Source organism: Monoraphidium neglectum, assembly GCF_000611645.1.
Source record: "Monoraphidium neglectum strain SAG 48.87 unplaced genomic scaffold scaffold00075, whole genome shotgun sequence".
NCBI classification, from domain to species: Eukaryota; Viridiplantae; Chlorophyta; class Chlorophyceae; order Sphaeropleales; family Selenastraceae; genus Monoraphidium; species Monoraphidium neglectum.
In genome coordinates this window covers 21,741-46,590 of record NW_014013553.1, presented here as the reverse complement: position 1 = coordinate 46,590, position 24,850 = coordinate 21,741, and the positions used below count along the sequence as shown (strand labels likewise).

The window sequence follows — 24,850 nt, the reverse complement described above, 5'->3', positions numbered from 1 at the left end:
CCCCTGGCCCCCCACCTCCGCGGCCGTGGCCAGCGGCGTGAAGCCGTGGCCGTCCTCCTGCTGCTTGAGCGCCTCGTCGTGCTGCAGCAGCGCCAGCACGCACGACTCAAGACCCAGGCGCACTGCTAGGTGTATCGCGCCCCAGCCGCTGCCGCAGGTTCTGGGCGGGGGCGTTGAGGTGTTTGCAGTGGAGAGAGAGGGCCTCGGCAAGCCCGTTCAAAGTGGCATCGCCAACACAACCCTGCAGCGCGAGTGCTGCGGCCGTCCGGTCGAGGGGCCGGCTGCAGGGCACGCAGGCGCCCTCTGCTGCTTGGTGGAAGCCCAACCGCAACTCCACCACCCCATGCGCGTTTGCCCCGCAGGCCAGGCGCCTGCGCAGGGCGCGCTCCGTCCCCTCCGGCCGACCGATCTAGAAGCAGGCGCGGCGCACCTCCGGGGGTCTGCGCCCTTCCCCAGGAGCCACTTGATCATGCTGGGGCAATTGCTCTCGATCGCGGCCAGCAGCGCCGTCCGGCCGCCCTTGCAGGCCGCGTTGATGCTCGCGCCGCGCGCCAGCAGCAGGTCACAGGCCTCCTGGGCCAGCTGCCCAGAGCGCGCGGCGGCGATGTGGCTGCGCGCAGGGGGGCGGCATACGGTGGTTGCAGAGGCGGAGGCGTCCACGACCGGAGTGAGCGGGGAGGCAGGGACGGCGCATGCTGCCGCAGCCCCCGCGCCTGCCATGGCTGCTGCCCAATATTGCTGCAAAAAGGCAGACATGGCCCTGCTTGCCCTGCATCCTCCTGTAACTGTCCCGTGATACCCACACCCAGGTAGCAAGGGACATGCAGGCGCCGTCGCTTGCAAACCGCATGCAGCAGGGCTGCGACTACAGCGCCGTAACCCTTGCAACCACGACAGCTCCGCCGCGCGCGGCCGTGCCACGCCGCACGGGCGCAAGGCTGCAACCGGCACCCCCAGCTAGCAACCACCCACATGGGCAGGCGGCCGTCCGGCTCCATGGGCTCCTCCACCGCGGCGCCGTGGTCCAGCAGGAGCCCCATGGTGGGCAGGTCCAGGTTCTTCGTCGCCACGTGGACGGGCGCCTGGCCGTAGCCGTCGCGCGCGTTGACGTGCGACCCAGCCCCTGTGCGCGCGGGGCGCGGGCGCGTGGTGGGTCCTCCTTGCAACGATGCCCGTTTCCCGCACACTCCGGGCCTCCCTGGCTCAGGGCTGCTGGTGCATGCCGCACGCGCCCCTCCTCAAGGACCGCCGTCGCGTGGCTCGGGCCTGACTGCCTCAGAACCGCTGTTGCATGGCTGAGGCCTCCCTGCCTCAGAGCTGCTGCTGCATGGCTCAGGCCTGACCAAGAATCGCTGCGCATGGCTCGGCTGCGACACAGGCTCCACCACGCGCGCGCACCAGCGTATCGCCAGGCCCGTACAACCAGCAGCTCACCCAGCAGCAGCTTGATCGTGAGCTGGTAGTCGTAGTCGCGGTTCAGCCAGCGGTTCTCCGCCATCTCCACCGCGATGTGCAGCGCGGTCTGCGCCTTGGACGTCGCAGCGTTGACCTGCGGCGCGGTGGCGGTGGCAGGAGGTATCGAGGAAGATGGACAGGCACAGGGCGCACATGATTCCTCCTGCTTCCCATGCACACAGCGCCTGGCCGTTCGCGGCACCGCACGCTGGGGGGGGCTTGGCACTGTCGCACTGTACGGGCCGGGGCGGCCCGCTCGGAATTTGGTGGCCGCAGCGCAGGGCCTCACCAGCGCGTTGTGTGAGAGCAGGAGGCCCGTTATGTCGGCCGCGCCGTAGTAGGCCGCCACGTGCAGCGGCAGCCAGCCGTCGACGTCAGGGGAGTTGACCTTGGCGCCAGACTCCAGCAGGGCCTGGGGGTGATGTGTGTGTGTGTGTGTGTGTGTGTGTGTTCCTGCAGGGCCTCGCATTGCAGGGTCGCAAGCGCAAACAGGGCAGGCGGCCTTCGCCACTGCACACGGGAGCAAAGCGCGCCCTGCAGCAGCCGCGAGCCCGCGGCTCTCGCCGCCGCGGCGGCCGCCACCGCCGCGGCCGCCGCCTCAGTCCGTGTCGCCAACCCCTCACCTCAACCACGTCCCCGTGGCCTTCGTTCACCGCGATGTGCCTGCGGATGCGGCGAGGGCGGGTGCACGCGTGGCAGGCGCGGGCGTTTGACCAGTGCTGGCGAGGCCCGCTCTGCGGCACGCAATCGCGCTTCCCCATTCGGCTCGCCTGCCGCAGTGAGAGGTGCAGTTGCGCCTAACTGCAAGCTCCCCAGAGCAGCTGCTATGTCTCAGCCCCTCGGCAGCCATTGCATGGCGCGGGGGCAGTGCAAGAGTCCGAGTGACGCCCCAGAGAATGATGTGAGTCCCACTCCCCCAAGGCTCACAGCGGGGTGCGGCTATCCTCCTCCCGCGGCATGTTCAGGTCGGCGCCGCTGGTGCTGAGGATCGCCACTGCCTCTGCCAGACCTTGGTCTGCTGCCAGGTGTCTGCGGGGGGCGCGGCGGCGCCAGGATGGGCACCAGGGGCACGTGCGTCAAGTGATGGAAGGGGGGCCGGCATGCGTGCATGCAGGGCGCTGTGCCATGCTCGGAGTGGCTGCGCACAGGAGAATGCGCCGGGAAAGCGGCTGCTCTCTGGAGGGCCCGGCATCGCCGGGCGGGGCCATTGGGCACGGGCCACTTCTGGTGTCGTCACAACCCTGGGAGCCTGGCGGCCCCCCACTACCGCCTGCTCCTCTACCCCGGTTTCCACCCCTTCCTGAACTGGTGCATCACTCACAGGGCTGTCTGACCCTCATCGTCGTACTCGTCCAATCCATCGAATCCGTGGCTGCTGCTGCGCGCGACCTCCGCCAGGCACTCGATGTCACCTGCGCAGATCACATGCGCGCACACACCGGTCAGGCGCCAGTCAGCAGGCGCGGTTGCGCAATCGGCAGCCGGCCATTACAAGTGTACGCAACATGGCGAAATGTTGCACCTGGGCACTGCCACAAGCGCTTGCCAGTGCCAGGTCTTGTGCAGCGCAGCGGAGCGCGCCGCCGCGCCAGTGGCAGTGGCGGGGCGCGGCCCTCCGCGAGCGCTGCCAGCTCTTTCAAATCGTCGTTTTAGCTCTCAGGAACGCATTCGGCAAGCTGCTGGGCACACGAAGGGTGATGAGAGGCCTGGTGGGGCCCACACCTTCGTTGATCGCCTCGTGCAGCTTGAATCGCCCTGAGGATCTCCGAAAGACGCTGCACATGCCTGTACCTTTCAGCCGCTGCGTCGTGGCAGGGAAACGACGTCTATGGACCTCAGTACCTGAGCTGGAGTGGGTGTGTGCCGCTGAAGAGCAGCGTGCAGCATGTAGCAGAAAATGAGCAATGATGCGAGCCCCACGTGTGGGGATGCTGCCTTGCATGTACGTATCGACCGACAGAGGCCTACACACCGGGTGTGTTCAGCACTAAAATCATGAAAGGGCCGCCTATGCCATATGTCTGAGCCTAACGGCTCCTTTTATATTTTGATTCAATTGAAACTTATCCCTTTCACGTGAAGACGCTTGCTGGCAAGCTTTGACAGTGTTGAACCCAGTTCCCGGGACAGGATGAAGAGCTTACGTGAGTCCTTGTGGGGTTTCATGATACGCTACGGATTTCCATGAAGCTCTTGTGACCGGGGGAGCGCCTGGAGGCCCGCATGACGCGAGCACGACGGGCCAAGCAACCGCAACCCGCCTCGCTGGCGCAACGCCCCGCCTGTCGCGCAGACCGCACTCCCCGAACGACCTGTGCCAGCACCACCCAAGCAGCGGCGCAACGTGCGCTTGGTGCGCCCAATTGCACACCGGCTGTGCGGGTGAAAGCAGCACCGGTGTGGCGGGACGCGGTCTCGCTGCCGCGCAGGCCGCAGCAGGCCGCTTGCGACCGGAACGCCCTGCGGCCGATGATGAGCTACGACATTCTCTGCTGTGTGGTGGGTGCATTCTGCAGGCCATGTGCTTGTAAAATAGGTCGATTCATGGGTCTAGCAAGCACGCAGTGACCCACGCCGTTGGTCGTCGTGGTTGCCGGCTTGCAGTGCGCCCCAGCCTGCTGACCGACGGCCTGCGCATAGGCCTGTGCAAAGGCATGTCGAAACCCAAAGTTCCTCTCCTGCAGAACATCGGCAGAACAACAGTTTTGGATATGAGCGCATGCACACACTCACAGACATGAGTGCAACATGCATATTCTTGGGGAAGCTCCTACTATCGACCGACACCAGCTCATGCATTTCAACACGTCTCATCCTCTGGGTCCCGCATCGTCCCATGCCTAAAAATTCATCCCCCTCTAAACCCTCTTGCAGACCTACAGTGAAGAGGACACACTGTCCCCAGGCGACGCAGCTGCAGCAGCTGCCCACCCAGAGCTGTTTTGTGCGGACGACATCCTCTGCTGCTGCGCCTATTCCGACGACGAGCCCGAAAGCTGAGATAAACTGCTGGTGGCTGTGGTGCCGTGCAGGCACCACGCGATGCCGCCTGCAGCTGACTGCTGATTCCACCAACTGCCAGCCAGCCGTTGACTACATTTCAGTAGTTAGGCAGCCTTCATCGCGCGCTGGTGCTTGACTGTATAATATGACGCGCCCGTTCCCTCTCGACGATGGCTTGGGCGACCCAGCAGCTGTGCGCGCACACGCAGCACGCATGTGCGCGGGACTTTGATTACTGGTATGTGTGGGAGCTTGGGCAGACCAAGACCCATCATATGGCGTCATGCAGCAGAGGGCAGGAGCCCCACGCGCTCTGCTTCTTCATCTTGAGGCCCACCCATTTATGAAACGACAGCTCGACCGACCCGGGGTTTTCATTGATTAGCAGGCACATGGGCGGTCAAGTTATGGCAGCTTAACGTTGCATGCATCGCGATACGCAGGGGCGCATAACACGACTGCTTGCGCCGGGCATTCACCCACCCCCACGGGCCAGCAGATAGGCAAGGAGTGCGTCATTTCACCCCTCACCCCTGTACAAACCCGTACCTGTCCACTACACACGTGGAAGCAAGCCTTCCGCAATCACTTTACGTACTGCTTCTGCGGGCCTGTCATTTTGGCTTTTCTGTGTGCGACTGGGAAACTGTTACTCACTCTAGACTTTTGCTGCCCGTGATAGATTTCATTACTGTGATGACCATGCGATGACTCAAGGGATGAGTTATCTGATAACAGCATCACTGAAAGCAGGGAGGTAACCCCCTTCTTGAAAGCCAGCTTTAGCGCAGGACGTTGTGCCCTGCATCAGGGCGCATGTGTCGTTTCCAGCCGTCGCTCGACCGTGGCGGGAGCGCAGGCGTGCCGTCTGCAGGTGATTGATAACCAGAGCTGCTGAAGCCACCTGACTCTACCGTACATTACCTTAGCACGCATTCTTGCACGGTGATCGCTGCTTAACCACACTTACATAAGGGACAAATTTCCCAAAAAACGTGATCTTGACGGAGCATCGCCATGAGCAGCTGACACGAAGATGTTCTGGTCGCCCAGCAAGCAGCGCGCATCCTCTGCAGCTGTCCACAACGCTCGCTCTAGCTCCCCGCTATGGCCGTTTTGCGGACAGCTGCCGCCCGACATCGCAGCAGACATCGCTGCTCGTGTGGGCGCGCACGCCGTGCCAGGCATGCTCCACCAGCTGCGTACAGTCTCCAAGGCGACCTGCGCCGCGCTTGATGCCCGCACCCGCAGCCTTCGCATGCGCTCTCGTGGCGCAGCTGCGGTCGACCGCTTCGCTGCGCCGGGGCGCTTCTCTGCATTGACAGAGCTGGCGTTCGAGGGCCGCGACGTGGGCGCGTTCCGTGGCTTGGCGCGCGCGCTGCCGGCGCTGGGCGGACGCCTGGTGCGTCTTGAGGTAGAGCCGTACACGACGACAGACCTGGACGCCGTCAAGGCAGTGGTCGCCAGCCTGAGGGCGTTGACCGGCTTGACACACCTGCGCTTTGGCCTCGAGCATGCGGCAAACTGGGGCAGGAGGGTGCCGGACCTGACGTGGCAGCAAGGCATCTTCGCCGCCGCTGCGTGGATGTCGCGGCTGGAGGCGCTGTTGCTCATGGATGTGGCGCTCGGCAAGGCGGCCGCGCTGGCCGTTTATCAACTGATGTCTGGAGTCTGTTGGCCGAGGCTGCGGGTGGGCTCCAAGCCCCTGTAGAGGCTCGCGCTTTTGCCGCTTGCGTGCCTCCACGCCTGCAACCTCCTGCAAGCACTCAAGCTTGGCGCTCGGCACAGCACTCTCTGGGAGGTCTGGCAGCAGCCAAGATCACACATCACTCTCAGCTTATCACCCCTGTTTACCCAACAACCCCTGCAGGAGCTCGAGCTGCGCTGCCTGACCTCCCCCGGCATCGAGACCCTTGCGGCTGCTGCGCACCTGACGGCGCTGACGGCCGTCCGCTTGTCGTGCTACACGCCTGAGGGCTTGAGGCTGCCGGGCGTGGTGGAGCAGACCGTCGGCAACAACGCGCCGCCTCGCACGGTGCTGCGGATCATCGAATCAAAGTGCAATTGGCTTGGGCCCACGCTGCGCACCCTCGCCATTTACGGGTGCCACCGCGTCTGTGACAAGAATGCAGCATTGTCATCATTCACCCGCCCAGCTCGCGCCCACTTGCTTGCCGGCTTGGAGGAGCTGGCACTGTGCGACTGCGACATGCGGGCGGCCGACGCCGCCGTTCTTGCCAAGCTTTCGCTGCCGTCGCTGCGGCGGCTGAGCCTCAGCGGCAACCCGGACCTGGGAGATCGAGGGCTCCCCACATTGTGCGAGGCACCATGGCTGTCACATGTGGAAGATCTCGACCTGTTCGACTCGAAAGCCAGCCATGCCGCCGCGGTGGCGCTGGCTCGCACCCCGCTGACCGCGCTCCGCGCTCTGGACCTTGGGGATTGCTCCATCCCTGAAGCTGGTTTCCTGGCGCTCGTGCGTGCCCCATGGTTGTCACAGCTGACGGCGCTCACCTTTTGGGGGAATTTTGTGATCGGGCCTGATGCTTGGGTGGTTTTCATGTCTGCGCGGCTGCGGGCGCTGCGGGTTTTGGCTGTTGACCTGTCCCCCCTCTACTTTTTGCAATCCGGCGAGGCCCTGGCCGGTGCCCCATGGCTTCGCAATCTGGAGCGCCTGTGGTTCAAGAGGCCACTGGACTGCATTACACAGGCGCTGTCTGACGGCGCCTTTGCAGGGTTTGTGGTGCTGCGCAGCTCCCCAGTGTTTCAGGCCCTGGAAAAGGAGGGGCGCGTACAAGTCGATCTCGATGATGATGGAGATGATGGTGATGGTGATGGTGATGGTGATGATGATGCTGATGCAGATGATGCATGACACATCACATATAAAATAGTCCGTATGTTTTCTTACTGACCCTGGCTGTGGCCCAACGCTTTGTGGTGTAATTGTATGTGACTCGACACATCCCAACTGCAGTTCATGATCGTCGTACTGTATGTGAGTGTGTGTGCTGACAGGTGGTGGAGCCATACGCAGGGCCGCGCGTGGAACCATACGTTGATGATCAGCAATGGGAGGCATGCTTTGCCTGCGAGAGTTTCGTTTGCATGTGTCGGTCAGTGGGCAGTGTCACCGGGTGCCTGCTGCACGTCCTGGTCCTGGGATTGTGTGCGCGGAGCTGCCACTCACAGTCGGGGGAGGACCAGACGTGCACGCTTTACAACCTTCAGAATAATTGAAACATCATATGCGCCATATCTTTCAGATCTCCTGCGCTGCGTGCCGATCCGTTGTTGGTTTGAATATTTTGCTTTCCCGTCACATCCAGCGCTTCGCACACACGCATGAACCTGTAACTCAAGCCCAGAGTTGACGGACAGCGGCGCGTTGTCGCCGCAGCCGCAATGCGAATGGCGCACCTGATGGCCGGCGATGCAGCCAACCCTCTGCACGGGGCACCAGATCCCGCCATCCTGCAGGGCGTCCTCGACAGGATCAGCTGCCATCCCTTGTCGCGAGGCACGGCCGCAGACGGCGCGCTGGTACGGGGCGTGCTGCGCAGCGCGCTGAGGCGACTAGCTGCAGGCCACCCGGCCCTCCTCTCGGACGCATCAGAGCTGGAGCCGCTGCGGCCGCCCGCACCGCCGCTGGGAACGGCCGAGAAGCTGCAGCACCCCGCGGCGCTTGTCAGGTGCGCTAGGACGGCTCGCTTTCACGGCTGTTGTTGACCTGCTGCGCTTGCACAAATATGACCCGCATTCTCGACATGCGTGCACTAAAGACTCGAGCCACTGCATCCACATGTCAGGGCGCTCTTGGATCTGGTGCCAGCAGCAGCCGCGAGCCACGCGCACGCAGCGGGCGCAGAGGCCCCAAGGCCAGCTGCTGCTTGCCCTAGCAGCTTACCGGCAGCTACCACATGGCCGTCGCCGCCGCCGCCACCCCCGCGGGTCGAACCACCCCGGCAGACGCCGCCGGCCCCCCTGCGGCCCCCAGAGCCGCCCCAGCCTGCCCCCCTTGGGCCGGCGCTGCTTGCCGCACGCGCAAAGCGTGTCGCATGGCTGCAGCGGCGCATCAGGCGGGGCGTCGCCAGCCAGCGGATGGTCAATGCAGCGGCGCCCAACGCTGAGCTGGCAGCTGCGGGCAAGGTCGCCTCATGGTGGGCCATTTGGTGCATGGGCGCTTTGGGGGAGCTGTGGACACATGCATGGTCCAGCCGGGCGCCATGCGTCGCCCTCGCCCTGCTCCGTAGCGAGGCTGGCAGCGCATGCACCATGGGATCATGCATGGGGTGGCAGCACCATGCATGTCGCTGCTATGCGGCCTGCATGGCACTGATGAGATCACCCCGAAACGCATGCAATGCCCATGGCAATGACCTCAACCTGTGCCCTCCCTGCACGCTGGCCTTGACTTTGCAGCACGACCACAATGCCGCATCCACTTCGGGACTGCGCGGCCGACGTGACAGCCGCCTCCGCCGCCCTCGCTCGTCGCGTCGCCGTCGTTCCCCGCCGCACGGCCGCGCGCGCCGCGGCCGTGGCCGAGTGGCACGCGGCCGCGGAGGCGGAGGCGCGGCGGCGGCGCGAGGAGGCGCGGCGGCAGCGGCTGGCGGCGCTGCGCAGCAGTGACATGGACGCTTACAAGGCCATGCTGTCGGAAGCCAGGAACGGCCAGCTCAGCCAGGTAGGTTGCATGACATCATGCATATGTCATCCATGCAACGTGTCGGGGCGGGCAGGGGCGTCTTCTCAAGCAGAGCACCTTGCGTTCAGCTGCGCCAGAGGCAGATGACTCACTACAGGGATGTGCCTTTCGCATGCCAGGAAGTAATGAACCCACCCTCTTGCATTCCCTGCAGGTTCTGGCAGAAACAGACAAGTGCCTGCAGACCCTCACCCGCCGCCTCAACGCGTCGTCTGCTGCCACCAAGGGCCGTGGCGCCGGAGCTAAAGGTGAGCAGGAGGTTTGCCCAGGGGACAGAGATTTGCGCACGTTTGTGTATCCCGACTCAGCAACCCTCTGGCGTCATTACCTGGGCGCACTGGCTTGCAGGCGCCAGCACGGCGTTAGCAGCGGCTGCTGCCGTAGCCCACAATGGCGATGCGGACGACGCGTCGGGCGCTTGGGGCCAGCTGGCGGCGCGGCTTGTGGCGGACATCGAGCGGCAGCCTGCGATGCTGGTTGGCGGCGAGCTGAGGGACTACCAAATGCAGGTGCAGGGTGGGCGACATCGATTTCCTGGTTGGCATGATTGAGAAGGATGGGCAGGCGGGTGGCCTCAAAGGGCCTGGTTGTGAGGACCCTGGGACGACTGTTGAACCGATGCCCGCTCACACGCCTGTTGCATGCCGTGTGTATTATGCAGGGCCTGCGTTGGATGGTGGGCCTGGCCGACAACGGGCTCAACGGCATCCTGGCTGATGACATGGGCCTGGGCAAGACGGTGCAGGTGGGCTTGGGAGCCACATGCGCGGTCGCGATGTCGTGCAACAGCAGTGAATGTTCGCAGTGTGCGCGTGTGTCGAAGGGCACGGCCAAACCGCAATGACACTTGACCAGATTCAGGGGTCACGGCAATGAGGCAATGGGCCTTTCAGGGCGGCAGCTGGATTGTTGCCCACTCCAGCATCTAAAAATAACAACACCGAGCTGCATCACTCAGCCGCACGGGCCGTACTCAGTCACTCTGCGTGCGACCCATCTCTCCACGCCCATGCACGCCCGCCACAATCCGTGCAGGTCATAGCGATGATCTGCCACCTCATTGAGTCCCGCGGCGAGGGCCAGCCCTTCCTCATCGCCGCGCCGGCCTCGGTGCTGCCAAACTGGGCCTCGGAGCTCGCGCGGTGGGCGCCGGGGCTGAAGGTCGTGGCGTACAAGGGCAGCGCGGCAGAGAGGGAGGCTACTTATTACAACCAGGTCGGCAGGTGCATGCGTGGCAATTGGAAGCCTGTTGTTCTGCGAAGTTCTGACCGTACGTAGGTTCCCTATCCTTGGACCATTGTGGTAGCTGGGATGTTTCACCACCAGGCAACCCCAATGCCGACTTGTCATCTTTGGCGCGCTGATGTGGGTGCATCCCGAGCATGAGGGGGCTTTGCAGTCATCCCCGCCCCGCCTGCCAAACTTCCGGGCTGTCTGCAGGTCCTGCGTGGCCCCAAGTTCCACGTCCTTTTGACATCATACGACTTCCTCATGTCCAAGGCAGACAGGCCGCGCCTCGCGCGCGTGGCGCAGTGGTGCGAGCGCCGCCCCTCAGGCCTGCGGCTGGGTAGGCTTGTGGGCTTGGGGCTGCTGGGGGTGTGCAGCGCCAGGCGCTTGCGGCAGCACACACCCCTGAAGCGGCCCCGGCGCTAGACAAGCACATCATAATGGGATCCTGCCTCTGACGCCTTGTGGGGCCGCTGCTCTCCTCACGTGCAATCCTTCATGTGCTCCCATCGTCTCGTTTCTAAACCCAACACAGGACAGCCAGCGGGCTGTGTACCAGCGCCCCTAGGACCCACCCTCTCTCGCGCACCCGCGCATACGCATTAACTTGTTCAATCGCACCCTCGTGCACACGTTCACACCCTCGCGCGTGCGCCTGACGCAGGCGCTGCATCGTGATTGACGAGGGCCACCGCCTCAAGAACGCCGACTGCAAGCTGTCAAGGGAGCTGCGGCAGTACAGGAGCAAGGCGCGCCTGCTGCTCACGGGTGCGCGCTCTGTACACGCGCGCGCCGCCCCCTCTAACCAAGCCGCCGCCCCTTGGACGCCGCCCTTGCGCTGGCAAGGCCCAGCGTGTGACTATGTATCGCGTTGAAGTTGCGCGCGCGACGGGCTGCTCTGGTTCCGCCCATACAAACGGCGAGGGCTGTCCCTTGCCAGCCAAGCGGGGCTGTGGCGCCAGGGATGGGGCCCTCGAGAGAATTTCAGTACGGTACCCTGGGGCCAAGTGCCCCCACAACTCCCTTCCCCAAATTTCAGGCACCCCCCTCCAGAACAAGCTGGATGAGCTCTGGGCCCTGCTCAACTTCCTCATGCCGGGTGAGACGCGCTGCCGCACAAAGCTGCTTGGGTTCCATCCAGCAGGGCATTCTCCCGCTTGCTGGACCCGTAGTCAAATAGTTCTGACGAGTGCAGTTCAAAGAGAGCAGCGCCGCTTTCGCAAGCAGCTGAGCAGCCATCTGCAAACCCGGCCCCCGTGAAAGCAACCCCCAGGGCTCTCAATGCTCCAATATCGAGGAAGCGCCGCCTCCCTGTGCCCCTTCAGATATGTTCGACTCAGCGGAGGACTTTGCCTCCTGGTTTGGGCAGCCCCTGGAGGCGCTCAAGGGCGGCGGCGGCGCGGCGCGCGGCGACGGTGGGAAGTTCCCGCTGCAAACATTTAGACCTGCAGCACCCTCCCCTGCATGCAGCCGCACAGCTGTGAACTTTATGGATCCGTCTTGTCATCCTGCTTGACTGGCTGCTAGGCCACTAAAATCCATCTTACGCAGCAAGCAGGCAGCGCAAGTTCTGTTTTTATTTTCTGATCCCTTTTCTGAATCAATTTAACGCTCCCGTTGCCCTGCAGGTGAAGATGCGGAGGATGCTGCTGGTTTGACCCAGGTGAGCGGCGGCAGCACAAGAATCCCGATGCGGGGTGGCACAGGCCAAGTGGCTACGCATATCGCTTCGTGGCTCCGTGAACCCGCCCTTGTCGGCCTAAACCCTACACTCCGGGCCCAAATGCACCCCTCTCATCCCTAAAAAGGACGCCATGTCATCCCTCCACCACCACCCCCTGCAATATGTCAACACTCCACCTTTGTTACCAGGCCCCACCTCCACACACACACACACACACACACACACACACACTCTCTCTCTCTTCACAGGAGGAGTACCTGCTGCTGACATCACGCCTGCACACGGTGCTGCGCCCCTTCATGCTGCGCCGCCTCAAGGACAGCGTTGCGGGGGAGCTGCCCGGCAAGACAGAGGTGGTGCTGCGATGCCGCATGAGCCCCTACCAAGAGGTGCGGCGGAGCAGCCCCTTTTTTTCTGGGGGCAGAGCGACCGTGCCGCGCGCGGCTGCCCCATTTTTGCACGCCACCTTGCAGCCAGCGTAGAGAGAGCCTCCAGGGATGCGGACGCGCGCTGCCGCCGCCCGCGGTCTCCTTTGTGGCGATTTGCGGTCTGCCGCCCTCCTCAGCAACCAGTCTCTGTGAGCACATGTTGACTTCCTTCACCCCTCGTACACCCAAGTCTAGCCCCCTTGAGCCACAATTCTCACACACACACACACACGCATGCGCACACACACATGCACACACACACCAGCACACACAAGCACACACACACTGTGACGTGCATCTTGTTTTGGACAGGCCCTCTACTCACTCGTGAAGGGCAGCTTCGTCGGCGCTGCGCAGCAAGAGGGGGATGCGGCGGCGGCGGCCGCAGGCGACGGCCGTGCTGCGCGCGGCGGCAAGGCGTCGGCGGGCGGCGTCGTGGGCGGCGGCGGCGTGAGGGGCCTGGGCGTGAGCGTGAACAACGTGCTTATGGAGCTCAGGACGATCTGCAACCACCCCCTGATCAGGCAAGACACGGCCCCCTTGATCAAGTGCTTGACAAACAAGTGGCAAGCAGCCCCATTCAAATTCCCAGGCGCAGGCGGCTGGGCCCGCCTAGACCATCGTCCTTAGTATCCCTGCTTGTGGTGCAAATCTGCGTCGCACGCGCCAAGCCCGCAGCCCTGTCAAATCCCCCGAAACGCCCCCCCTCTGCACCCCATCCCCACAGCCGCCTGCATCCGGAGATGGGGGAGTCCCTGCTGCCGCCGTCGCCGCTTGGCCTGCCCCCCGGGCTGCGGCTGAGCGCCAAGGTGGAGGCGCTGGACCGGGTGCTGATGCGCATGGCGGCCGGCAGGCACAAGGCGAGCTGCGCGCGTTGCGGGGATCGGGGGCGGCGCGGGTGGCGCCGGGTCTGCGGGGAGGCGGCAGTCGGACATGGCTGTTGCCATGCGTTTGCAGCACTGCTTGCCTCCTCTTGCAAACCTCTTGCAAAGCTCCAAGCCTCCTACATCCCCCCAGAACAACCCATTTTTTCTATTGTTTGGCATTGCTCATGTTGCCTACACATCAAGTCTACAACAGCTACAACCACCTCTCTAATCCACCAGACCAGTCAGTTCCGTACACCAGCCTCCCGTAAACAGCCGGCGGAACCAAACAGTTCCAAACCAAATGCACGCCCCCCCCCCCCCACTCTCGCGGCCAGGTCCTGCTGTTCTGCACCATGACGCGCGTCCTGGACGAGCTGGAAGCCTACCTGGACTGGCGCGGCTTCAGCTCCCTGCGCCTGGACGGGGCCAGCGGCAGCGCGCAGGAGCGGGGCGACCTGGTGCGGCGGTTCAACGACCCAGGTGGGGCGGGAGGAGGGTGCGGGCTGATGCCTGGAATCGTTTGCAGGCGGGTTGTTTGAGGCTTCTGCTGGTTCAAAGGGATGCAAAAGGGTGCTGAAGGGTTGCCGGGGCGTAATTGGGGGCACAGGCGTCGGCCGCGGCTGTGGGTGCTGCAGGCGGGGGTGCGCACTGGGGTCTGGCAGGGCAGGGGGCGTTGGGGCGAGGGCGGTGCGGGCAGGCAGTGCTTGCGGCAAGCTCGGCCCGCGTGCGGACTTCATCAAAGCCTTCCGTTACGTCGTGACCGCAAATAAGCCCAGCAAGCAGTGACTACCCGGGCAGCCTCCCGCTTCGCTTGCGGTGCGCCGCAGGGCCGCTTGATTGCCCTGCTCCCCCTCGCCGCCGCTCCTGCGACCGCCGCGCCCACCCTGGCCGGTCCCTCCCCGCACCGACACCCCCCTTTTCTCCATTTTGCAACTACTGATGTACCCGCAACCGCAGACTCTGATGTGTTTGTGTTCCTCCTGTCTATCCGCGCCGGCGGCGTGGGACTCAACTTGCAGGTGCAGACGCCCAGGACCCACCTCACTCAAATTTGACCGTCAATTCCTTCCATTCCCTTCCTGTGATGAGGGTCGCCTCCTGCCCCGAGCAGCAGCAGTCCCCCTGTGTCGGGCTCCTGCCGCCTCCTCTCTTCGGGGTCGACACACAACCACTGCACGCTGACCGGGCGCCCGGCTCTCCAATCGGCTCGGCCACACCTACCTGCCATACCCTGCGCGTGTCGACCCGCTGACCGGTCCCTCCATCAACTTGCACTGCAACCCCAGGCGGCCGACACCGTCATCATGTATGATACGGACTGGAACCCGCAGATCGACCTGCAGGTGCGCGCGCAGCGCTCTGCCTGAGCACCCGCGCGCGCGCGCGCACACACACACACACACACACACACACACACACACACACAACGCACACGCACACATACGCACACACATATGAAAACATACATACACACACAGACATGTGCGCACGCATGCACATTGCCTGAGCGTTTTGGCGTCTGGGGTCCATGCCCACAGTCGAGGCCGTGGCCTTCACATGCTGTGCCGAGCCCCCGCATCGCGGGCGCCGCGCCCCCGCACCCCTGCCTGCCTTCAGTCTCGACCTGCGCCGCTAGCCCGCCCTACAACTCCCATGGCGCCCCACCCACGCCTCTGAACGATCAGTGTCCCCCGCACTGGTGCATGCGCGCGCATACACACAAACTGCGCAACCCCTCCTGCCACCGCTCGCCTCACCCTCATCAAAAAACCAACACATCCACCACCCCAGGCCCAGGCGCGCGCGTACCGCATCGGCCAGACGCGCCCCGTGCTCGTGGTGCGCCTGCTGGTGGGCGGCAGCGTGGAGGAGCACGTGCAGCGCGTGGCGGCGGAGAAGATCAAGTTTGCAGACTCAAGCATCACGGGTGGGCAATGTTGTGTGTGAGGGTGTATCGTGTGTGAGGGTGTATTGTGTGTGTGTGTGTGTGTGTATGTGTGTTTGTGTGTGTGTGTGTGTGTGCGCGCGCGCGCGGGCAGGGGGTTGAGGTCAGGGTGGCGTGACGGTTTGTTGACAAATGAAGCGTGGAGCTGGTGTCACTCAGTGGCAGGGCTCCAGGTGGGGTGTCCACGCGTGCGCCCGGCAAGGGGGCCAGGACGTTAGCAAGGGGATACGGGTTGGCGGCCTATCCAGCATGGCGTTGACCACGCAAGTGCTCGGCAGTCCTGTAGTCGCAGGAGCTGGGTTGCCATCATGCTGCCAACACAGCTTTGCTCACGCCGCTTTCATGCTCCAGTGAGCCTACCCCTGCCCAGCGGCATGCGCACTTGATCTTAGCGAGCCCCTCATCCCACGCGCGCTCCCAGGCGGCTTCTTTGACGGCATGACGTCAGCAGACCAGCGGCGCCAGTACCTCCTGTCAATCCTGAACGCCCCAACCGATGGCCCCCAGCCGGCGGCCACCGGCGGCGCCTGCCCTGGCGGCGGCACCAGCAGCGGCGGCAGGGGCAGCGGGTTGGACATGAGCGATGGGGAGCTGAGCAGGCTCTTGGCGAGGGGCGCCGACGAGGAGGCGCGATTCAAAGCGGAGGACGCGCGGCGCGCGGCCGCCGAGGCTGCGGCGGCCGAGCGGTGGGCGGCGGCAAAGGCGGGAGCGAGCGCGGTCGCGGGTGCGGGCGGCGCGGATGCGGCTCCTGTGGCGCGCCTGGCGACGAGGGAGGAGTGCGCCGCGCTGATCCGCGAGGCGGCGGAGGCGGCGGCGCCCAAGCGCAAGGAGGACCCGGCAATGTTTGGCAGGGGCATGCGGGGCGCAGCGCGGCAACAGGAGCAGGGCTCAGATGCGTCGGGGCCACCAGTGCAGCCGCTGCAGCCGCCGCCGCCCAAGGCAGCCGCCTCGGCGCCTGTGGGCCGCAAGCGCAACGCGGAAGTGCGGCAGCAGGGCGATGGTGACAAGCAGCAGGCTGCCCCTGCGGGCCGGCCCCAGGGACCTGCGCCCGCCCCTGCTGGCCAGCTGTGCTGCACAGAGCAGCAGCAGAAGCCGGGCGATGGGGAGCCGCCGCAGCCGGCAGCCCGAAGCCCAACGGTGCCGGGCGGCAAGCCGCTGGGCTGCGGCAAGTGCCGCTGGGCCAAGGCAGGCTGCAAGCGCTGCAGGGTCGAGGCGGTCGTGCCCCAGGACGACAGCGCCTCTGCCGCGGCGGCGATGGAGCTGCGCAACAGCTGTGGTGGACGCGGTGAAGTACAGGAGGCCCCCCGGACAGCTGCGGCCAGGGCCCGCGACTTTGCGGTGACTGCAGCGACGCCGGCATACACCGCAGCAGGCAACGGCTGTGGTTTCACTGGCGCAGATGGTGGGGGTGATGAGGAGGAGGATGGTGGGGCAGACCAGGAGGCGGTGAGCCCGCTCGCTGGCACGCGCGGCCCCAGCGCAGAGGCGGCCGCGGAGGCCGAGGCTCTGGCGCTGTCGCCGCCGCGGCCGATGGAGCTGCAGCCGTCGCCGCAGCCTCAGCGGCAGCAGGAGCGCATGCCAGGCCATGAGGAGAAGGAGCTGCCTGCGACCAAGCCGCAGCAGACCGGGTCGTTGCGGAAAGAGACTTCAGGCGTCGTCGCCCAAATGAGCATGCCCGCAGCGGTCAAGCGCCCCGCGGCGGGCGACGCGGCGCCTCCGCGCGATGTCAAGCGGGTCTGCAACAAGCGGCAGGTGGTGGCATCGGCGGGCGCAGCGGCTGTGCAGCGGCCGGAAGAGGACGCCGCGGCAGCCGCAGCGCCGACGCGCAGCAAATCTGCTGCTTTGCCGCCGCCCGCCGTCGACGCCGCTGCGGTCCAGGCCGAGGCGGCGGTGGTGGGTCTGCTGTTCGCTCGCTTTGGGCCAGGGGCGGCGAGGGGGTACGCTGCTGCAGCCGCCGCGCCAGACGAAGTGGTCGGTATGCTGTGGCGGCGCTTCGGGCTGGCGCGCGTTGAGCAGGTGGGAGCGGCCGACGTACGCGGGTGCAGCAGCTGGCTGGAGGGCGCGGGCGCCGTCCCGTTGGTGGTGGTGCCGGCGCCGCCAGAGGGGCTGGAGGGGGCCGTCGGCCGGCTGCTTCACACACGCAGCGGCGCCGCGGGCAGCATGAGGCACGGCACGCTTCGAGGCGGCGGCAGGGGAGGGTATTGACTGGGCCAACGCACACATTCTTCAAGCTGACTTTGGGGTCCAAGACTGAACGGCTGCCGTGGCAAGCTCTCTGATTGGGACAGTGACAGCACTTGCCTGCAGGCCAACACGACCGCCCAGCGCAAGGTGGACGGATTGCGGGTGGCAGGTGGCACCGATTGTCGCTTTGCCCTGCAAGTCTGTTTGAAGACCTGCCATGGTTTTGAGTTTGATTCCTCTGTAACATTGTAGCACAAAGATTCAGAATGATCGCTCGCATGTGGACTGGACGAGACAATAGTGTCTTGGTGGTGCATTGGCTACCTCGACTCACGGCCGGCAGCACGCTCGTGACCAGCTGTGAAGGATGCTGCCACAGGTCAGTGCTCCGCAACGTCGCTGTGCCATCACTCCCCTCCTGTAGCTCCATCTTGGACTCACACCGTGCCTAACAACTGCATGCAAGTGCCACCAATGATTGTTGTGATACGAGTGAGGCTGTCAAACAGCATCACAGATTTTGACACCAGCCCTACATGCACGCAGGCTTGTTGGAGGGACACCAGTGTCATTTCCAGCTGCTTTTCTACATGCGCGGCCAAAACCGAGCTGAAGCACAGAGGGTGATGTTCAGGTACGTGGCTGCCTGCCAGCACACAGCGTACAAAGAGTGTGGCAAGGGGGGGGGGGGGGCGAGGCAGCCCCTGGCGTGTGTGTGGGGCCGCGGTCAATGGGTCAAGGCAGCACCAAGCTCGACTATATGTGCGCAAGGCACGGCAGCGTGCGATCTATGCACCCCAGCACTGCTGCGAGACGTCTTGCGAGCTAATTTGTACAACCAAGGCCCTCTAACATCAAATCCTGTCCAGCATGACTTGTTGGGCCTGCAAAGCCCTCCTTGCATGCCACCCAACGCAGATATCGCAATGCAAGACATGCAGCAAAAAGACGGCATGGCATTTGCCATGGCTCTTGGCCGTTGCTGTATAAACTGAGAGTGGTGAACTCGATCTAGTGCGTACTCTTTGAAGTGCCACGGCTGAACCGTATGGTATAACTGGCAACATCAACTTGATCTTCAAGATCGGCAGCTGCTTGTGGGGCTGTCGTGCAACTACAACGCCATTTGATGGATATTCGCTTGCCATTTCACAAATAAATCAGCGCAAATCAAAATGTACACTGACTCATCCCAGCACTTCACGACGCAGTCGCACAAAAATCCAGCTCGCTGACGACCAGCACCAATGCGCGCCAGTGGCCCCGTCATGGGGCCCAGGGCGCACTGCGTGCGTGTGAAGGGCCCTGTGGCTGCCGGAAGACGCTCCTGCATGGTGGTGGCCCAGCTCGCTGCAGTCAACGCTGCCATGCCTGCACGCCCATCGCCGCCGACGGCGCTTGGCTTGCTGCAGGCGCGCATCGGCCATGCCACAGGGCTGCTGAGTGAAACCAAGGCTGCGCTGCTGCTGCGCCGTGAGCGCGAGGCGCGCGCGGCGCGGGCCATGTCTGTGGAGGCCCGAGCGCGCTGCATCATCCTGCATCAGCAGAAAGGGGCCGTTGCAAATGCACAGTCGTGGATGAACGAGATGGGCTGTGCGCCAAGGGCCTATGACGAGATGAGCGAGCTGCTGGCGGAGATAGAGGCTCGCAGGGGCGCAGACTTCGACGTCGATGTGGCCGCAGAGCGCCCCGCCGCTCCCTTCAACAGCGGCGCCCCGCAGCGCCGCGGCCCCTTGCTGCTCCGCGTGCTGCGCCGCCTCAATGCAGACGCGGCGGCGCTCGCGGCAGAGCGCGGCGCCGACCACCCCGCAGCTGTCGCCGCGGCTGAGGCTGCGGCTGTTCTGCTGCGCGAGGGGCGCGCGATGCTGCACGGCTTCGGGATCACAAGCCAGGGGGCGTGGCGCCTGCAAGCTCTAATGCGAAGGTGCGTTGACGCTGCTCAACAATCAAAAAACATATGAGGCAGGTGATTTAGTGGGGTTGTACAACTGACACAGGGGCAAGTGGACAGTGCTGTATCTTGGGGGCTGCGCTGCATGTTTCGTGCACAAACCTCCCGAGTCACCTGCAAATTTCGTAACACCCATTCCCTTGATTTGCAACATCCCTGAATTGGCTCCCGCAGATACAATGAAGAGCTGGCGGCCAAGCAGGAGCAGCAAGACAGGGACGTGGCCGACCACCTTCGCACCATGATCGAGCTGCTCCCGCCGCGCTGGCGTCAACGCTGGCAGTGCGGCACCCCATATGACATGATGATGGAGAATGTTGGCCGCATCAACACCTCCCAGGCCTATCGCTGGGCGTGCGATGATGTCACCGTGTACAAAGAGCCCACCGCGCGCCCCGAGGACCGCTGGCTCCCGACCGGCATGGAGTGCTCCGTGGCGGAGGCCATCGCCGCCGCCGGCGGGCCCCTCAAGGACCACCCCAGCTGGAGTGTTCCCCACACCATCACAGGCCTGCACGTCATCATCGACCGCACCCCCTGGGGCGACGCCAGGCGCCGCGACAGGGCGGTCAAGCTTGGCGCGACCGCGCCCCCGCAGCAGCCGGCCTTTGATGTCGACGCAGACCCCCTCCTCCCAATGAGACCGCAGCAAGCAGCACATGCAGTGTAGCAGACGCACCCAGCAGCCGTGAACCCGTATGCATCAACACCTGGCTTCCGAGCTGAATCCATCCGGGTCTGATATCAGAAATGCTGACCAGCTCTTTCACAGCCGCGTCATGCAGGTTACAGCAGGCCTCAATCTCAGCGCACCTTTCCACACTTTTCCTGGCACTCACAAGTTGCAGTGCTGTTGAACAGCACTGCAAGTGCTTTCGCAGCGCCGTGCCTAGCGCTGTACTGGTGCGGCAGGTCTAATCATCCAGACACTGACTCCTGTAGTAAGAGAACATGGAGGCGTACGGTACTGTGCGTCCTTTCATCCTTCACATCAGAATCGTGTAACTCCAGTCACCCCGCAATTTTCCGTACTGAGACGCATCGAGCTCTAGATCATGGGTTTATATGAGTTCCGGTGGATATGAGTTCCGGTGGAACGGGTACGGGCAGGGATACCCCGCTCGCTTTGTGCACTCCGCTGCTTGCCGCACACTTGCTCCTTTGATCCCCGGTGAGACGGTGACGGCCGACTACGACTCCAAGGTAGTGAGGTATACTTTTATATCATGGGTTCATATCATAGCTGGCAGCGACATCGAGATCGGCAGCTGCGTGCTCGGCTGTCGTGCATCTACCGTACGACGCCACTTGATTGGGATTTGCATACAACATAAATGTCAACGCGGAGAAAGCTTACAGTGCTATGATAGCAATCCACGACATAGTCGCACAAAAAATCTAGCTCTGTGACAACCCGCACCAATGCGTCCCAGTGGCCCTGACATGGGGCCCAGTGCATATTGTGTGCGTGTGAAAGGCTCTGTGGCCGCCGGCAGACGCTCCTGCATGGCGGTGGCCCGGCTCGCTGCAGTCAACGCGACAATTCCTCCACACCCAGGGTCGCCAACGGGACTCAGCGTACTGCAGGCGCGCATCGGTCACGCCACAGTGCTGCTGGGTGAGACGAAGGCCGCGCTGCTGGTGCGCCGCGAGCGCGAGGCGCGCGCGGCGCTGGCCATGGCTGAGGAGGCAGGAGCGCGCTGCGAAATCCTGAATCGTCACAGGCGGGCCGTTGCGAGTGCACACTTCTATGTGAACGAAGAGGGCTGCGCGCCAAAGGCCTTTGAAGAGATGAGCGAGCTGCTGCAGGAGATAGAGGCTCGCCGGGGCGCTGACTTCGACGTCGATGTGGCCGCGGAGCGCCCCGCCGCTCCCTTCGGCGGCGGCGCCCAGCAGCACGGCGGTCCCTCGCTGCTGCGCGTGCTGCGCCGCCTGAATGCAGACGCGGCGGCGCTCGCGGCAGAGCGCGGCGCCGACGACCCTGCAGCTGTCGCAGCGGCATATGCTGCAGCTAATCTTCTGCGCGAGGGGCGTGCCATGCTTAACGGCTTTGGGATCACCAGCCAGGGGGCGCGGCGTCTGCAGGCCCTCCTGCACAGGTGCGCTGACGGTGCTGCGGAAGTGGACAGGGAGGGTGAGATGATGAAGTTTCAATGTCATCCGAACATTTTTGATGTATTGCCATTTGCATTGTTGTAAAGCACGGTGTTGCTGCAACACCACATGCAAATCTTGCAAATCTCCATACCCCCTGCAAAGCTCCTGTCCACCATACTTTGATTGTAAAGCAACCACAAAATCCCCTCCCCCAGGTACAATGATGAGCTGGCGGCCAAGCAGGAGCAGCAGGACAGGGACGTGGCCGACCACCTTCGCACCATGATCGAGCTGCTCCCGCCGCGCTGGCGTCAACGCTGGGAGCACGGCACCCCCTACGACATGATGATGAGGAATGTGGGCCGCATCAACAACCAGTCGGTCTATAAATGGGCGTTCGACAATTCAATTTTCTACGAGGAGCCCACCGCGCGCCCTGAGGACCGCTGGCTCCCGACCGGCATGGAGTGCTCCGTGGCGGAGGCCATCGCCGCCGCCGGCGGGCCCCTCAAGGACCACCCCAGCTGGAGCGTTCCCCACACCATCACGGGCCTGCACGTGATCATCGACCGCACCCCCTGGGACGACGCCAGGCGCCACGACAGGGCGCTCGAGCTCGGCGTGATCTCGCCCCCACAGCAGCCCGCCTTCCACGTGGATGCAGACTCACTCCTCCCCATGCGACCACAGCAAGCAGCACATGTGGTGTAGCCCACGCATCCAGCAGCCCTGAACCCGTATGCATCAACGCCTGGCTTCGGACCTGAATCCATCCCGGTCTGACCTCACAAAGCTGCTGACCAGCTCTGACACAGCCGCATCACGCAAGTTACAGCAGGCCTCAACCTCAGCCCATCGTTCCAAACCAGCGCCTTTTCCTGGCGCTCAACACTTGCAGTCCTGTTCAACGGCAACGGTGCAAGTTGCTTTCGCAGCGGAGCGCCGTGCCCAGCGCTGTACGAGCGTGGCGCGGCAGGTCTACTCATCCAGACACTGACTCCTGCATTTTATAGTGTTATGATTCCAGATCATGAAGGCGTACTGTTCGTCCTTCACACCACCGTGTAACTCCAGTCACCCCGCAATTTACCATACTTACCGTAGACGCTCAGAGCTCTAGATCGCAGTAATCACTGTGCAAAGCACACCACACATTCCGCATTCCTGCGCCCGTCTCCTGCTCTCAATGTTGCCGTTCATGCTGCACAGGGCGCTCATGCGGCGCAGCAGCATGGGCGGCGCAGTTGCTGTTGCTGTCCTCACAGCCCCCGCCCTCCGACAAGCACACAGCCTGGCCATAGGAGCTATATACTCAGTCGACAGAACCTTTGACGCAGCCGCCGTGGATGCCTTCACGGAGCTGACAGGCGATACGAACCCCATTCACACGGCAGCTGCTTCCGGCCCTGCTGCAGATCATGCGTCTGCAGCCGCCCCTGCGGCGCAGCCGCCGCCGATCGTGCCGGGCATGTTGTTGGCATCCCTCTTCCCCGCCATCATTGGGTCGCAATTCAGCGGCGCCCTGTACCTGACGCAGACCCTCGCGTTCAGGTCTCAGTGTGCGGTTGACGAGCCCGTGCACGCACACGTGACCGTAACGCACGCGTCCGGCGGGCGCGTGCGGTTCGCCACGGCGTGTCACGCGGCGAGCGATGGGCGCGTGCTCGTCGACGGTACGGCCCTGGCGTTGATTGGGGGCCGGCCGCGTGCGGTTGAGGGGTGAGCGGCGGAGTCAGCGCACACTGCCGAGCCACCGAGCGCCAGCCGTGCTGCTAGCTTGGATTGTCACAGCCGAGCGAGGCTCCGCACACATCTCCTCGACAGCTGTTGGCCTGCGCTGAATTTGAAATCAAGGTGCGCCTCTACGCAGCCGCGTGATTGGCGAAAAAAGGCATTTGGCTCTCGCCGCGCACCCCAGGGGCAGCCTTGGGCGCGGCAAACGCGGCACCAGCTTTGCCGGTCGCCTCATGTGTGCACGTGGCTGCACCGTACATCAACCTTCATCTTGTTGATTCCCCTGTAAACCTCCATCACACCGGTAGATCCGCCAGGCATGACATCACTTCGTCACTACGTCGCTACACAGCACTGCTGTCCAGCGGGCTGGCCCGGCTGCCGAGTGCCGCGGGCCTGGCATCTTAGTGTTTTTGTTTTCATGGAGACCCAGCTGACAGCCGTGGTTCCAGTGGGAGGAAGCGCAGAGTGCGGCTGGTGGTGGCCGCACGGCTCGTTCAGGGGCCAGGGCGCAGCGCAGCGGCGGTGTTCGGGGGCAGCATAGCATGGTTCTGGATTTTGAGGAGTGCCTCAAGGCTCAGGTGCGTGGCTTGTGGGACCTCATAGGCTGGCGGCTGCTAGCGCTTGGCGCTGGGCGGCGGGCGGCGGCCGTCTGGCAATTGACAGGGATCAGAGCCGCCGCAAAGTCTGCTTTTCCATCAGCCTGCCAATCGATTGAATATGCTTTGCCCATACCCTACCAGAGCTTGGCATCATCCCCACTCAGGAGCTCTCAATAAATGACTCTTCTTGTGCTACTCACACCTTGAGCATGCAGAGCCCTCTTGGCTTGCTGAGGGTCAGGAGAGGCAGTTGGGACCTGCAAGCAGAGCAGCCGGCGGGCGGGCGGTGGCGGCTTGCTGCAGCTTCTCGCCAGCTCGTGAGCGATAAGGTGCGGTCAATGCATCGCATGTGGTTCAGAGGAGCCGTTTCCTGCTGCCTCCATGCATGTAATAAACATGCAGCGGATTGGCCCAGGTACATCTCCAGTTGACTTGTGTGTCAGTATTCTGGTGCCGTGGTTGCGTCCTGGCCCCCCTCAACATCCCAACCCCACGACCGCGATCTCCTTTGCTTATCCCGGCGGGCTTGAATGCGTCTGTCTCAATTGAACCCGCAAGAGCACACGCTCATGATTCTTGTATGCGCGTGGTCCCCGCGCCCCTGCCCTGCACCAGGAGTTGCTGTGGGTTGATGGGCCTGTCTACTGGCGACTGGACGACACACCGCGCGACACTGTCCTTTCTGCTGAGGGGTGAGATTCCCGCTGTGCAGGGGTGTGACAGAAGGAGGGAGGCCAGCTGTGCCACCATCATGGCGCCTTGGGCACATATGCCTGCTAGCAGTAAGCAAGAGTCTGATTAGACGTCACCCAGCATCCGTTCCATATTGAGTAGCAGCAAGCTGCCCAATTGCGAGCACCGCTTCTGTTGCAGATACCACAGCCCCAACCCCCAAATTGCGCCTGCACTCCTGGAGCCCAGCACACTGTTGAATTCTACACCATTTGCCGCTTTGGCTGAAGC

At 63.7% G+C, this 24,850-nt stretch overlaps 4 protein-coding genes across 4 annotated transcripts; 3 read left to right on the top strand and 1 right to left on the bottom strand.

Annotated features, from left to right (window-relative positions):
• Positions 1-216: 216 nt before the first annotated feature.
• MNEG_0849 (Ankyrin-3) lies at positions 217-3,238 on the bottom strand (the record flags this gene model as incomplete). Its single annotated transcript, XM_014050676.1, has 9 exons — positions 217-241; positions 431-610; positions 973-1,123; positions 1,435-1,549; positions 1,745-1,867; positions 2,079-2,118; positions 2,383-2,484; positions 2,777-2,867; positions 3,178-3,238. 9 exons carry the CDS (start codon positions 3,236-3,238, stop codon positions 217-219), a joined length of 888 nt encoding a protein of 295 aa, XP_013906130.1.
• A 2,478-nt stretch (positions 3,239-5,716) lies between these two features.
• MNEG_0848 (hypothetical protein) lies at positions 5,717-6,169 on the top strand (the record flags this gene model as incomplete). Its single annotated transcript, XM_014050675.1, has 1 exon — positions 5,717-6,169. One exon carries the CDS (start codon positions 5,717-5,719, stop codon positions 6,167-6,169), a length of 453 nt encoding a protein of 150 aa, XP_013906129.1.
• A 2,721-nt stretch (positions 6,170-8,890) lies between these two features.
• MNEG_0847 (ATP-dependent helicase STH1/SNF2) lies at positions 8,891-20,124 on the top strand (the record flags this gene model as incomplete). The annotated part of the gene is made up of 19 exons (XM_014050674.1): positions 8,891-9,145; positions 9,321-9,414; positions 9,515-9,675; positions 9,828-9,911; positions 10,202-10,389; positions 11,058-11,161; positions 11,433-11,492; positions 11,719-11,808; positions 12,022-12,056; positions 12,326-12,466; positions 12,818-13,053; positions 13,233-13,332; positions 13,710-13,854; positions 14,332-14,393; positions 14,661-14,717; positions 15,166-15,301; positions 15,741-17,335; positions 18,916-19,427; positions 19,629-20,124. The coding sequence occupies 19 exons, from the start codon at positions 8,891-8,893 to the stop codon at positions 20,122-20,124; spliced, it is 4,551 nt and encodes a 1,516-aa protein (XP_013906128.1).
• An 836-nt stretch (positions 20,125-20,960) lies between these two features.
• MNEG_0846 (hypothetical protein) lies at positions 20,961-22,262 on the top strand (the record flags this gene model as incomplete). Its single annotated transcript, XM_014050673.1, has 2 exons — positions 20,961-21,553; positions 21,767-22,262. 2 exons carry the CDS (start codon positions 20,961-20,963, stop codon positions 22,260-22,262), a joined length of 1,089 nt encoding a protein of 362 aa, XP_013906127.1.
• Between the last annotated feature and the right edge of the window lie 2,588 nt (positions 22,263-24,850).